The 15208-nt window shown below is 40.6% G+C and overlaps 1 protein-coding gene across 3 annotated transcripts in view; it reads right to left on the bottom strand.

The window, feature by feature from the left end:
• The window catches only part of rabgap1l (RAB GTPase activating protein 1-like), a 100404-nt gene that overhangs the window by 7110 nt on the left and 78086 nt on the right, over window positions 1-15208 (bottom strand). For all 3 annotated transcript variants that reach the window (XM_080506631.1, XM_080506633.1, XM_080506632.1), the window contains exons 19-20: window positions 10138-10266; window positions 469-561 (exon numbers count right to left, since the gene is read on the bottom strand). In XM_080506631.1, the coding sequence (XP_080362757.1) occupies window positions 469-561; window positions 10138-10266 (222 nt within the window). The remainder of the gene's footprint in view (window positions 1-468; window positions 562-10137; window positions 10267-15208) is intronic.

The raw sequence follows: 15208 nt of genomic DNA, 5'->3' as shown, positions 1-15208 counted from the left end.
TCCATGTGAACAAACTGCATAAATACATTTATGTTGCAAGTAATATTGCAAAATATACCACAAGCGCATTATGAGAACATTTTGCATGTGGACTATATATATATATATATATATATATATATATATATATATATATATATATATATATATATATATTTACAACAGTAACAGTTAATTTAGGACATATTAAATGCTGAACATGAGTAACTGAAAAGAGTGAAACACAGTTAAAATAAAAATAGGCAGATTTAATTGGCCCAGCCTGCAGCGTCTGCCGGCTGTCAGCCCCCCCACCCAACAACAGTAATAACAAATGTTTGGAAAATAAGCAGGGCAGACATGCTTCAACTTTTCATTTGTAAAGTTCTCTGCTGAATGAATGCACTAAAACTTATTCAACACGGTGAAGACGGTGACAAACGATAGACGTAGATGTTCCTCTGCATTTTTTGTGTGTTGTAGGCCTACCTGGTATCGGTCAATGGGGTCTTCATGTTGCAGCTGGCTCTCTCGCAGCGTTTGATAATCCTTCTCAAACTTCTTCAGCTTTTTAGTTGGAACCTGGAAAAACAAACAAACAAACAAACAAAAAAACAAAACAGCAGTTGTCAATTTTCTATTTTCACTGACAACTTTTCAACATTGGTTGTTTGTGAATCTCGGAGTGAAAAAGTGTGTGTTTTTCTTGTGCTTTAACAAATAGCTATTCACATAAACGCTTCCTTTTATGACCAGTGACACAAACCGAGTCTCACAAAGACACGACCGTGTCAAAACTAAGTGACATTGCTCTGCATCTCCAGGAGTACGACTGCGGCATTGTGGCAGTGCTGAGTAGTTTATATTTCCTCTTGCATAATCTGACGTTATCACTGTCAGTGATCGTCATGTGCATCACTGTTCAATGTTATTCTCAATGTGTACTACTCCTGCAACAAAATATGACGATAATACAAAATATCAACGCAGTGTGTTCACAACAACAGCGCGGTCAGCAAGTCAGACCTCAGAACACTCAGTTCACACCGCGAGATACACAGTCAGCACTAAAGTTGGTCATTTCAGACAGAATCTCAGATGATCAAACGAGGAAATGTATTTGAGAAAGGTTTTTTTTCTTACAGCATATGAAATGTCACCATTAAACCTTGGCACAAGCCAACCTGTAAGACACCGGAGGCTTTTTTTTTTCTCTCTCCAGAAAATATATTTACACTAGAAGCTTTGAGCTCCATAAGAAAGATGATATTTGTTTCTAAAAATCAAAGATGACACCTTTATTGATAGTATTTTCATCATTTCAAGAGTACTGACTTTAAGGTCCTGCGTCTGAATTATTTGTACTCATAAATATATTTGTATAATTTATGAGTTTTCATTTAAATCATTCTTCTTAATTTATATATTATATTTTTCTTTTTTTTAGTATCTCAATTGAATGTGCATCTTATAAAATAAACGATTGATTTCACTGACTTGACTTTCATATAATAAAAGTAAAGTGGTCTGGGATTCACTTAAGTTGATCTGAAATGTTTTATATGACAAAAATCTTGCATAGAAATGTATGCAAGAAATTCAGGTTTGTCAAGTGCACTTGTCTGTGTGGTTAAATGGAATTGCGAAATGCAGTTTTAAACAATGAAGGTCACTGCTGTCAATTTCAGCACACAAAATACCACAAGGAGTGAAAATATTCCAAATATGACACTTTGAACAGAAATGAAATAGAAGACCACCCTGGTGACTGACTGTGCGTGTGTGTGCGCGCTTCAAATGGGGGAAACGTTATCTCCCCTGTGTGGAAACATCGTTGCTATAGCACCAACCAAGCCTGGGGATTTCAGGTCAGTGTGACTCACATGACCTGTCCTCTGAGACTTGAATGCGAGTGTTTTGAAGATTACAAGCTCACTGGTTGTACCTAAAACTCATCGTGTTCTACTTCCACACTTTGAGTCCAACTGTATACAGATCATTTTTTTTCATAACCTCTTTCACATAAAGCCACAGAAAGAAAACACAAATGAAGAGTGACCGCTGACGGCCGTTCCCTACACAAAACTCAAACTTGAGTATTTATTGAGAGAGTCTACCAGAAACTCGCTTTTCACTCAAGGTCAAAATACATCAATACTGTGGTGACTGAATGGCACACAAATTTCCCAGAACATAACAGAACTAAAACTGGCTCAATTGTTATTCGTGTGGCATGAGAGAGCCGTCTGCTTGTTAATTGCTCTAATGCAACAAAACAAGGCAAATTACTACTTATTTGCTTGACTGACAGGTATTTTTGTGAGACGATGATAAAAATGCCAGGCTTCCTCTTATAGGTAGTCAACAACCTAAAAATAACTTCAAAATTATATGAATGTGTAACAAAAAGTTCAGTGTAAAACTGTGGTGGAGGTTTTACATGATTTCCTTTTAATGTTTTGCCCCTTTTGTGGGTCACAAACTATTAAGGTTTCGCCAGCTATTTATGTCACATCATTTTTCTCACTATTAGTCTGAAACATTTGCATTGTGTACATGTTGCTGGACAGATAAGCGCTGATGATTACGCAACCTGCTGCTCTCCAACACCCCTAAAATACACAAGCGTTGCAGCATGGCTGCGCAATGAAATGTAACCCAAAACGGAGCATGATTACCTGGAGGTGTGGTCCCTTCTCAAACATACAGTCCTGCTTGTAGCTACAATCACGCAGGATTTCCAAAGTCTACAATCTTTACGCTTTCTCACAAGTTTCTTGATATCAGGTTACATAATATATGGCGAACTTGACACTTTTCTTCAAATTCCCCGACACTTTGGGGGTATTTTTTGGAATAAAACTGCTGCTCTTGAGGTGCTTTTGTTCACCATGTGCCTGATGTTTTTGCTCATAGTCTGTATCGATTGTTTGGCAAGACAGACTCTCCAGCTTTGAATAACAAACCAAAAATACCTGATTAGCAATGAGATTCCACGGGGCAAAAGTTGAGGCTAATTCAGTTACACACAGGGCTACAATTCACAGCATCCCTTGTCAGGCTCACTCCCCCACTGGACACGGCAGGGCCAGTTTAATGACAGATCATCCAATTTGAAGTGCAGAATGGGATGTGAGGCGCCGCTTTGAATGGTACGAGGCACTTCTTTTTCTTTTTTTTTTCATTCCTGACCTGAATCTGTACAGCAGAAAATGGAATGGGTCCCAAAGCTCAGAGCTCAAACCAAATCGCAAACTGTACAATTAGACAAGTCATTACCCTCAAAGAAAGACACTGCAAGAGAGAGAGAGAGAGAGAGAGAGAGAGAGAGAGAGAGAGAGAGAGAGAGAGAGAGAGAGAGAGAGAGAGAGAGAGAGAGAGAGAGAGAGAGAGAGAGAGATATGCAGGGAGAAGGGTGATCTGCCTTTACATAGAGAAGCAGTTGAAGAGTTTGAATATTTAAATAAGGACAATACCAACTGGACAACTGAGGAAAAACTAGGCCACAGATTTTGATTATCCACGCGAGGCAAACACGCACAAAGTCTCCATTGATTCCAAATTAATATCTGTAATTGAAACAAAGTGACAACCACATGGACTGAGTGACAAAGCTCTGCCGCCACTAACGTCTGACGTGTTTTCCGAGAGAACGCAAACGCACCCACATGCTCATGCATGCACAGTGTTCACTACATGGAAAACAGTGTGTAATTTCTTTTTAAATAGGCTTTATCCACCTGTGTTCAAGAACAAATCCACCAGAGTTGTCCAACAGGAAAAACTGCAAGCAGCAGTATTAGATGAAAAGACACGCTGGATTCTTCTATTTCTCTAATCCAAAAATGACAAGTATTGCTAGTCTGTAGAAGTAAAACTAAACAAACACGATCTCAAACAGCGTGCATGCTCCAAGCATGAGGGGACAGACATCAGACACAAACATGATGCAAAAACAGTCCTACCACTGGTCTGAGAGCCTGCAGGGGTCTGGAATGAGCGACTAAACGAGTCAGGGTGTCCTCTTCCCCCGGCCGGTCGACGACGTGAGCGTCGTACGCCACCATGATGGACACCTCCTGCATCATCTTGACTCCGGCTCGCTCCCGGCAGGCAGGAGGAGCGCAGGGTAAAGGAAGCGGCGGAGAAGGAAAAGCACCAGAGGAGAGCGGCTGACAGGTTTTTGTTCCTTCGCCGAAAGTGGAGGAGGCGACTGGCTGCCTTCAAGAGTCCCTCAGGAGTGGAGCCCGGCCCACTGAGAGGAGGAGGGGGAGCGAGAGGCCAGGACAACACACCTGTTTGTGTCTCCCTCTGCCTCTCTGTAACGCTAGAAGTGTGTGACAAAGGAGGATGAGTTTGCTCTTTCTTCCTTCACAACGAGTGACTACGTCCCTCCCTCTACTTAATGTTTTTACTCATTTGTGCCGCTTTCTTCCTCCCTCACTCCCTCCCCTAATCTCTCTCACTCTTTTTGGGTTATTTTTTTCTTTCTTTTTTCTGTTTCCTGCTTCTGGTTCAAAAAAAAGAAAAAAAGAAAAAAGATAAAGGCTTGTTTGACTGTGCGCATGAGGTTGAGAGCGATAGGAAGGAAGTTGTCAGATCAACCACAGTGACTTGTCGCTCGCAGTTGCACATGGTTTGTTCCAATGATAAAATCCAGAACGTGGAGTAAAAGCAAATTCGTAGCCGTGTTGGGTGACGCCTAAACACTGCAGCATGCTGACAAAGGACCTGACAAAGTCTTCTGTGTGATGACAGCATGTACTTTCACTTACAAAAATGTCTCAACGGGGTGAAACTCTGCCTTTTTTGCACTTAACTGTTTAGATTTGGTATTTAAACAGTCTGTAAGATTAATATTTTGGGGGTTCGTTTGTGTGTCGTTTTCTGCTGTTGCAAAAAAAAAAAAACTTAATTAAAGTATTCATTCATTATATAGAAAAGTACACAAGCGTTGAATAAGGCAAGTTAGTTACCTACAATAATAATTTAAACAAGTTGTTCGAGCTCTTGCCCATGTTGACCCGGATCCTTACTATTTAAATGCCAGTCCAGGCCTATTGAGAAAAACCATGGAAATGTTTTCCAGTTTTTCTGGAAAATAGCATAAAATACATTGGACAAACTTAAAAATAGTGACTTTAAATCACTGAAAGAGAAAGCAAGCACTTTCCATAAAAATAAGGATAATCTAATTTAGGTGACATGTGATATTGCACTCACACAAATGGCCCCAGTGACAACTCAAAAACACGATGCTTCCTAAAGTTGCTTCGTTATATCTAAGCTAATGCTGCACTAGAGCCACTTTTCAAATAGACAACGCCACCAAGTGATAAATGCTCTAAATTGTAATAAACATAAACTATAGCACAGATGTTCTGTTGGGTAAGTAATAATGAGTAACCTACAAAAAATATACATCAGTGCATTTTATCACTATCATTCATACAAGAAAAGCATCACGAGCACATCTGGTGAATTAACAGAAGCACTGAACGATGTGAGATCTGCTGTGGGTCGAAACTGCAGTAAAATGTTGAAATTATTTTTTGAATCATTCTAGAATGTATACATACAGTTACTATGCCACTTAATGAAGTGCACGTTTATTTGTTACGTTAACCAGTTTGTGTGGTGTACTGCACCTCCTAATATAGGTTAAAAAAAATCTAACTCAATCAAAATACAAGTAATTTCACACCTCTATGATATTCCTATGATTTTTTTTTTATCTTCGTAAATGCAGAATGTATTACAGATCTGTGGTACCAGATGTAGAAATGTACCTTAAGTGTCTCAGAGGTCAGATTATCAGTCGCAATGTTCAGAAACACAAGTCTTCACAGCTTCCAAGTCTCTTTATAAAGACTTTCTTCATATATCTTTTTTTTCTATATTTCTGTATGCACACACTCACTCATTCGTTTGCATTCACTAAGCCGGTTGAAGTTTTGTCTTTCCGTTGGAGGGATTTAAAAAAAAAAAAAAAAAAAAAGGGATTAATCAGTGAACTCTTCAGAAGCAAATTAATATATGACATTTTCCCACTATTTTCCTCAAAGTCCGGAAAAGCCATCACTCCAGCTGTGGTCAGGAGGATGTTAAAGAAGGCTGAGAAATTCAAATTCTTCACATAATCCCCACCGTAAGGCTAAGCCACCCTACTACCCGTTGTGTTCATCAAACCAAGGTGCCAGTGGATTCTTTCGCTGTTTTAAGCAGCTTATAGAGTTCAGCTGATCCGATTTGAACGTCGACTGAGAAAAATATGTAAAACGGCTGAAGAAAAAGCAGTGTGGTATAGACAGGCTGGTTTGGCCTTTGATTGTAATGGGCTTTTAATGGCGATACAATCTAAAATGAAAAACGCTGGGTAAATAACACTCCATGTAGCAGCAACATAAATGAATTAAGACACATATATGTCTATCAATATGCATATATATGCAAAAAACAACAACATACCACTACGAGGTGCTGCTGGGGTACCGATATTGTTATTATTATTATGTAAGTGTGTACACAAGAAGGCAGACCATGTGTTCCTTGACAAACATCATTGTATGATCAGACCCCGGTGGTTGGCCCCTGAAGCCTTAATGAATATGTCATTAGTTCTATTTGATAAATACCCAAATAATATAGATCCACAAAACAATTTTTTTTTTTTTTTTACTTTTGTGCTGTTTCTTACTTGTGGCATAACCTGTTATTGAAACAGGTAACAGGATAGCGTTTACCTCAACATCAGTACCACACAGAAATGGAAAGTCAATTAAAAAACCTCAATGACGTGGAAATGTTTTGAGTTGTAAAATGCGTTTGGAAATTGTTACCAATCATTGAGATATATGTATATATTTAGAGTCATGTTAAAAAAGCATGTCACCACTTATTAAGGAAATGTCTTCTAGTTATAATAGCATTCAATTGTTATACAAGTTGTTTGAGGTCTACTGTAAAGAATGATGAAAACGATGATGGAGAAAAATGCACCTGTGTGTCTATTTGGACGAAGCATGACATGATGGCACGTTATCAGTGTGATACGCTGAGAAGCAGAATATTGGAAGGTGATGTGGTGTGACACACCATCTTGCGGGCCCTCAGTGACATGATGTGATATATTTATATCTGACATGATGTGACAGGATACACGCGTTCGTGGTGATGCACAGTCTGACATCTTACAATCTGATGTGATGCACTGTGACGTGTCAGCGAGCCGGCTGGAGTTTGACAGATGGTCGGAGGCAAAACAGAGAGAAAAGTGATGAACAGCTTCTTTTTCTTTTTTTCCAATTAGTTTCAGCCTCCCTTTTCTCTCAGCTTTCCTCTGGATTGTGTAATTGATACACAGGGAATATTCTATTTAAAAACTTGAAAGAGCAGTGCGTTTAAAAATAACACCAACAGGAAATAAATGCATGCATGGTTCGGAGGGCCAATTCAGGCGTCAGGAGTTTTTGGGTGATTGTTTGTGCCTTTTTCCTTTCACGAATCTGACAATTGTGACCACAACCTCGTAAAGACCCTGAAAATCAATGGCAAAGTCAATTTTTGTTTCCCGTATACTCAAAAATGCTAGACAGAGAGGAAGTAATCTTAATTTGTTTGACATTTTCGGTACCCAACCAAGCAAAATGTGCATTGCAGCCCTGAATCAGTTCAATGTGATGTCCAGACTGTTAGAGCAGAGGAGACACTTGCAAAACTCATCATATTTGCGGAAAACAAATGGATATGCCGGATAAGCGATCAAATATTTGAAACTATTTTCCAAGAAGAGAAAAGTTGATTGTTTAGTTTTTAGTTGAGTTTGTTTCATTCATTGTAAAAGAAAAAAAAACTATACATTAAACCTATATACTCTACCCACTTATGTCAAATAATCAAATTCCATTGAACATTAAAAGCAAACAGCACATAACAAACAACATGACGACACTGTTTGAGTGGCCCCCAGAGCCACTCTCACTTATATCAGATTTTTTTTTCATTAAAACAACAACAGCAACAACCAAACCACCGTCAGTCTCCTATGTCATTTGTTTGCATTTCAATAATAACCTGGTTTTTAATCACTTTTGTGAATATATCATATGTTTTAGAATCTTTGCAGTCGTTGTCTGGATTATTCTATACTTGGGCACCTTTTACCGAGATGAAATGTTGCCTTACTTTTGAATTTGATGTGAAAATGATTATTTCTGACTAGTATCTTGAGCTCGACCTCATTGAGACAGGGCACTCCACATCGCTCGAGTGCTACTGGTGCCATCACATACAGTATACAGCATTGTGAAAACATATTGAGGCAGCTGGTAATGGGTGGACGCAAGAATCCCTTAAAAACCTTAGCGTTAATAGTTTGTTTTTTAACATGAAAGTGTAAAGTGAATCAGCAAGAGAAAATATGGAAATGGTGGAAGAACCTTCAAAGCACACGTTGCACACTTTAACAGTCATCCACCAAAGATAGCAAAGAAGAGAGAACAGAGAGTGTTTGTCCCGAGGCTGTGCCGTCCTATCAAACAGACGGCCTCTTTTAGCTCACTTCAGCTGCCTGCTCACCATCTCTACGTTTAGATGCTTCTTTTCTCATTGTATTGTTTTTATCATGCGCGTCAAAAACTGGAGAACAACAACAATTAAAGATAAAATAAGCAGTGATGCTTCACTGGCAGGTGGATCGTTGGTCAATGGAGAGTTTGAAGAGTGTGCCATCATGCTCACATCATGTGAGATTTTGAAGCAATAATGTTTAACTATTATCTTTACATGAAATCACGATATCTTAACAAAAGAAATGTGGAACTATGTGAGTGTCACAAATCAAGGAGGACATAAAGCAGGAAACATTTTAGTTTAGTTTTTTTTTTTTTTTTTAAGTTGTAAGAGTTATGTGTGATCGATGATTCTGAAACATTGAACAAGCAGCTTCAGTGTCCCTCTTCCTTCGTTAAAACAACTGTAAATCACAAGTTCATTCAAAGTATGCAAAATCTGGAGTTGTAGCCTTCCTTGAACTTAAAATATACTGTTTAAAAAACACTGTGTTGATAATAACATGCTTATCAGTAAGTGTTATTGCTACAAGTTCATGACTACCTCAATTTGACCAAACTATCAAAGATAAACAGTGAATGTCCTGGACGTAGAAAAAAACACAGGATCACAGTAAATAAGAGACGATATGGCCTGTAGAGAAATATGTCGTGCCAATAAGCTCCAGAGCACTGCTTTATCAGCTGATCCCGCACTCAAATATCCAGAAAAGTTAAATATTAACTGTATGGAGATACAGACAAACAATGAAGACACACTGAAGGGTTGAGGGTGATTATCGCGTTCATCTTTCTCAGTAAACTCTCCCCTTCCTCCATCACACACCCTGCTTATACTGCTTGTGGTCTTGGGTGAGCTCAGCACATTCCCTAAATGCCAGCCGCCTCTTAAAGGTCAGAAGGAGGATGATAACGTGAGTGTGTGCCTGAAAGAATTACCTTGAAAAACATTACCTGGCACATTTTGGGAGAAATATCTAATTGCCATCCATGTGAGCTTTATTTCATCCAGTATGTTTCAAAATCAGGAACTATAAAGACAGGCAGCCATTGTCCAAAATAGAGAAAAGAAGCTGTAAAGAGTAACTCCAAACAACTATAGGTTAAACTTGTTTAGTTTTCCTCACTGTCAGACTTCATCATAGCTTTCCTCTGCAGTGCTTTGGACCTTTATGCTTTGTATAAAGTTATTTGGACTACTCAGAACAAGAAAATACCCACAGTTGTAATGGTTGAAACCACAAACAGGACAATAATAAATATCAAGAACAAGTACAGTCTTTTGAGACAGGTGATTTTTGTGATCTCTAATCAAAATGACACAAAAATAACCTCCAACTGGAAGTGAAGTACATTGAAAAATAGTTCAAGTCCTCCAGGAAACAATTCGATTGGCAGCAAAAGTCTGAACGTCAGTCCCATTGATTTTTACATATTTGCTTTTCACTGGGAGGTACCAAGGCAGGAATTTCTTATCTGCAGTGTGATGTGTGTTTTTTGTCCAGTTTGGGGAATTTTACAGTAGAAAGCAGTATGTTTTGGTGTGGGAAAAAAAAGGAACTGCTTAGAAGATAAACTCGTTCCTTACCTTGATGTTGCAGGCCTGCTCCATAAGCCTCCGAGCATTCTCTGCAGCTCTGTATCGTTTAGGGAGTTGAACTCTGAAAAACTTGAGAGCCCCTTCGAAGTCTGCCTGCAAAAGGTCTTCTTTAGATGTCTGGAGGAAGACATGAGTAGGTGGACAGAGAAGGAGGGGGGTGGAGACAATGTGTCTTGTTATTGCTGTTCAATAAGAAGGCGGTTGACCAAAACGCAATAAATCCTTTCAGAAGTGCGAGCCATCTTTACTTTATTTACTTTACTAATTTCAAAATGTGCGAATAAAATGAAACAAATGGAACCCTACTTTCAAAACTGTTCTCCCCAATAAACTGCCAATAATGAAACGGTTACCGTACAACTGTGCAGTAAAGCTGCTCTTCAAACAGATACAAGAGTTTTAAACGAGACTGAACCTTATCCAGGTTATTCTTAAAATCTCTACCACAGTTTGGTAATGTTGAGTTTTTAACCTTACCCTTTTCATATGTTGCCTACTGTAAGGAAACTTATCGACCATAGTTTTCAAAATTTCTATTTGTTCTCTTCAACCCGTGGAGCCGTACTTACCTTGCAATTGAAATGCAGACCAATATTAGTCATGCTCTCTCATCACACCCCCTCGTGATCTGTTTCTATCAACAACATTTTCAGTTTTGCTAAATATGATGCAAGCATGTTTCTTGGAGTTTCGTCAGTAAGTGTTCAAAAACAAACAGATAATGCCATCTTGTGGTGTAAAACCACAGAGAGTGAGACCTCACATTTGAGTGAGCCATGGACACTTTTTACTGTTAATTTATCTTTGCTGGATCGGTTCGGCTGTGGTCAAATGCATTTCCAAAAGACCTTCAGGAAGTAAATACCATTGAACTGAAGTTTACACAATGATGAAATAGAGGAATGTGGTTTTGCAGAGCTTTTGGCTCATGTTGAATACCAGCTTAGCCATCACATATGAATAAAATCTGGGGTAGCAAGATTTGGTGGAGGCCAATTTGATATTGTTTGTTCAGCATTCATTTACCGTCGGGGATCAAAATGCAAAATGCAAACCACTGGGAAAAAAAAAAAAACAATACACAAAAACTACTCTTTTAAACTGCCAATATTAACAAAAGTCAAATGATCAACCCTCCAAAAAGACCCTTGGCCATTGAAGCGTTCATTGTGCATCTGTATCCCTGCTCCCTCGCCCTCTCTCACCGCCAGCAGCTTGGGGACGAAGAGCCGGTGTCCCATCCCGAGGAGACCCATTACCCTGCAGAAAGAGTCCGGTGAAGCTTGGCTGCTGTGGGCTCTTTCTTCTGTCTTTCCCTCTCCATCCTCCACCGCCCTGTGCGCCGCTGGAAGGGGCAGATTTGAGGTAAGGGCCGGTATAGGGGAAGGAGACGGTGGAGGAGATGGTGGCGGGGTAGGGCAGGGCGAGGGAGAGGGGTGGTCCCGCTCTGGGGCCAGGGTGGCAGATGACTCCAGCGTGTCGTTTGAAAGCCCCAGCAGGTTTCCCAGGTGTTGAAAAGAGAGCTGCAGAGCGCGTACACTGACAGCGGAGTTGAGCTGAACGTCGGTAAGCCTCGAGGTCAAACTCGTTCGACTGGCCAGGTCCTGGTGAACGAGGGAGACCGACCAGTAGAGAGGAGACACCGAGATGCTGCTATAGTGTCGCAACAGGCTGATGTTTCAGATGCCAGTTGGGTGAGAAAATGCATGGAGGCGCTCTACAAATCAGCCGGCACAGCCTCCGGGTGTAAGGCTTCTGATATGAGCAAATACCACTTTCATTTGGCAACCGCAGAATTTAGACAAGTGGACAAGATGACGGTGGAGGCCACTCAGTTGTGCCACTGTCAGAGCCCAGTGATGGTATCTGGGTGCGACGCGGTAACAGTCAGAAGATGCTGTATTGATGCTGTCTTCGGCATAATGCTGCGTGTTCAGCTACCTGCCAGAGTCACTCGGAAGTCCAGTCACAATGCCCATTCTCATCTTCTTCTGGCAAGTGCCGACAAACCAATTTTGATCCGGTATGCCGTTGCCTAGCAACAAAGCAGCTCGACACGTGGGCACAGGCGGTAAAGTACTCCACCTTTTTTCTTGATTCCTCCCTCGTTGGCACACTTCAAAGACGCTGAGAAAATCCCCCTGAAGAGTGGCTCGAACGCTGAAGGCTCAGTGCTTGTGAGCCGATGCGGTACCCTCTCTCCAAATTGGAGGCTGCTCCTTTTAGGTAGATGACAAGATTTTTGGCTTTTTTTTTTTTAGAAGTAGAAAATAGGCCGAAATAACAAAATACAATTTTATTTTATTTGCTTTGCTTCCGGGCAGGCAAACCAGACATGGCGGATAGAGACAAGCTGTGGTCCTGTTCGCTTTAAGAATGTCGTTGCTGTGCATTCGGCAGATGACGCGCAGTGTGTTTGTGTTGGTTTATGGCTGAGCCCACTGAGTCAACCCAGCAATGAATAAAAGGCCCGCTGAGAAGTGCTCCAAAAATGGAAACTGTGACTGACCATAGTCTTTCTCAGTCTTTTTGCTCCTCTCCTTCACTGAATTCCGTCAACAGCTCCAGCATGGGCTCCAACGCCTGTTTCTCAGCAAATTTCCATCCAAATCACTCAGAAGAGCTTTAAGATGAGAAGCCAGTGAAAAGCAGCCTTCAGTGAAAAGTCACTTCCTCCAGTGAAGAGCACAGGCTCAATGGAAGAGTGGCTGCACGAGTGTGCCGCTGCACTGTGACAAGTGCTGGTCCTGGCAAGCAGCTGGGGCGAGGCAAGGCAGACAAGACACTGTGTTTCTTATACGCCGCCTCTTTCCGTTTCCCCCCCCTCTCTCTTTTTCTTTGTGATGCTAACAGTTAACTGCTAGCATGGGCGACTCCGTTGCAGAGGTCTTGGTGGTGGGCAGAGGTAGCGTGCTGGAGAAATGCATATCCCGGCAGATTAGAGGAGAAGGTAGAGGAGCAGAGAGACAACGGAAAAGTAAGGTAGCGAATGAACTCCAGGCAGGCATCCGGGGAAGGTAAAAATCGAGAGAAAAAGAAACAAAAACCCCAATAACAAACACAGAGATTTTCTCCTTTAGGTCCAGACTGTTACTATTATTGCTTTCGCTCCTGTTGTGATGTGGATGGCGATGGCTAAACTGGAGGGGGAGGGAGGAGAACACAGATTGAGGGAGGGGTGATGAGAGCGGAGAGGAGTGCAGGATGGGTGAAGCAGGGAGGGGAGGGGAGGGGAGGGGGGGGGGGAGCCTCGGGGGAGAATGTCGTCATGCCCAGCCAATGAGAAGCAGGCAGTGGAAGCCCTTTCTAGACTCCGCCTTCCTCACATCATCATTTGTTCTCCATTTCCAACCAAGGTGTCCACCGAACCCTTATCTCTCCGACACACAGCACATATTACATATATTATTGTCGCAGTGGGGCGGGTGGCTTTTCAAAACCTGCTGAGTATGATTGACGTGAGAGCCCCAGTATATGTTTATGCTTGCATAATAATAACAATAACAACAGCAATAATAATAATAATAATAATAATAATAATAATAATAATAATAATGTCCCTATTTTGGTCGGTGCTTCCCCCCCTCATCGTTTTAGTAAAAACATGAAACATCAATTCCTGTCCCAGCACATCAAAGTTCCCACTGCAACAACTGTACACAAACATATAATATAACACAGTCCTGACCAAACCTCATCGATCCAATCCACCGCATAAAGATCTGATAACATAACGGCCAGTAATTCAACAGTTCTCTGCTCTGACAGTAACAACATGCAGATTGGCTGCTCGCGTTGAAAAGGTCAAGCAAGTAATTATTTTTTCCCCACTTTGAAAGTAATGTGACATGTGAACCTTTGATGATTATTTAATGATTTTGTTGTTTCCCTTTACATTTCTTCATGACAGCATTGTTGCTTTCCTGACGAGCATCTTCACACCCCGGACATGCGGTTTGAGGGGTTCCAAGATATTTACAAGGCAACAGCTTCCCTTTTTTCTTTCATCAAAGCAGACGTGTCCGACCCTGGTGCTGGAGGGCCACAGCCTTACATGTCTTAGATGTGTTCCTGCTTCAGCACAACTGCATCTAATCAAGCTTGTGAAAAAAAACAAAAAAACTTGCCCCTGATTGTAATCAACAATTTGCCGAAAACATGTAAACAATCTCCCTTAAACTGTGATTAAAAACAAAAAAAGAAGAGAATTATTTCAATAAAATATATTTCAATTCACATCGATCTTCGACAACATTTTAGAAATGGAAGTAAAACTTTACCATCCCATCACAAATGTGAGCTAATTTTGAATGTGAATGCAGCGCCGCAAGTCATGAAAGATGGGACATCACGCTTATCTGACTGTGAAGTGAGGAGATCAATAGTAGTTTGGGGGAAATGAAAAATATCCCACGTTTGTCTCCAAGAGGATTCAAGCTGCTCAACGGCCCTGGAGCTGCTCTCTTTCAGATATTGTATAAAGATGTGTCATAAAGCTTCCACACATTCATGTTACTGACCTGCTGCCAGCTGGCCAAGCTGCTCGCACTGAGAGTTTGTTTGGATGTAACATATCTAATTGTCAACGTTAAACAAGTCCAAGTGTCAATATGACTAGTTTATGTATGTATATCACTACAATACATCTTGGATATTGAGCAAACAACTTTTGGATTTGGGTTGCACAAACAAATGAATGAATGAATGAATGAAAATTTTAAATAGATTTTCACGGTGTAAAGTAATGAGCTGCATGGAACTGAGCAACTGGCTTTATTGAATGTATAAATTCTAAACTCCATTTGAAGAGGGTTATAGGCAATGTACAATACATTTCATTAGCATTTTTTTTTTTTTTATCAAGTATTGGGATATAGAGTTAACAACAAAAAATATTGTGGGCTACAAAAAACAACTGCAAAGTATTTGTAAAAAAGGTTGGATCATTGTGATTCAGCAATAAATATGTTTATCGAGATGAACAATACCCTATGTAATTCAAACAGGGGTCACTGGCAGTCCCCCTTCCAGTTTTCTTTTCTTTTCTTTTCTTATCGAG

Source organism: Blennius ocellaris (genome assembly GCF_963422515.1).
Source record: "Blennius ocellaris genome assembly, chromosome: 12".
Taxonomy (NCBI): domain Eukaryota; kingdom Metazoa; phylum Chordata; class Actinopteri; order Blenniiformes; family Blenniidae; genus Blennius; species Blennius ocellaris.
Note: the sequence above shows the minus strand (reverse complement) of the source record. Positions and strands in the feature narration are given on the sequence as shown.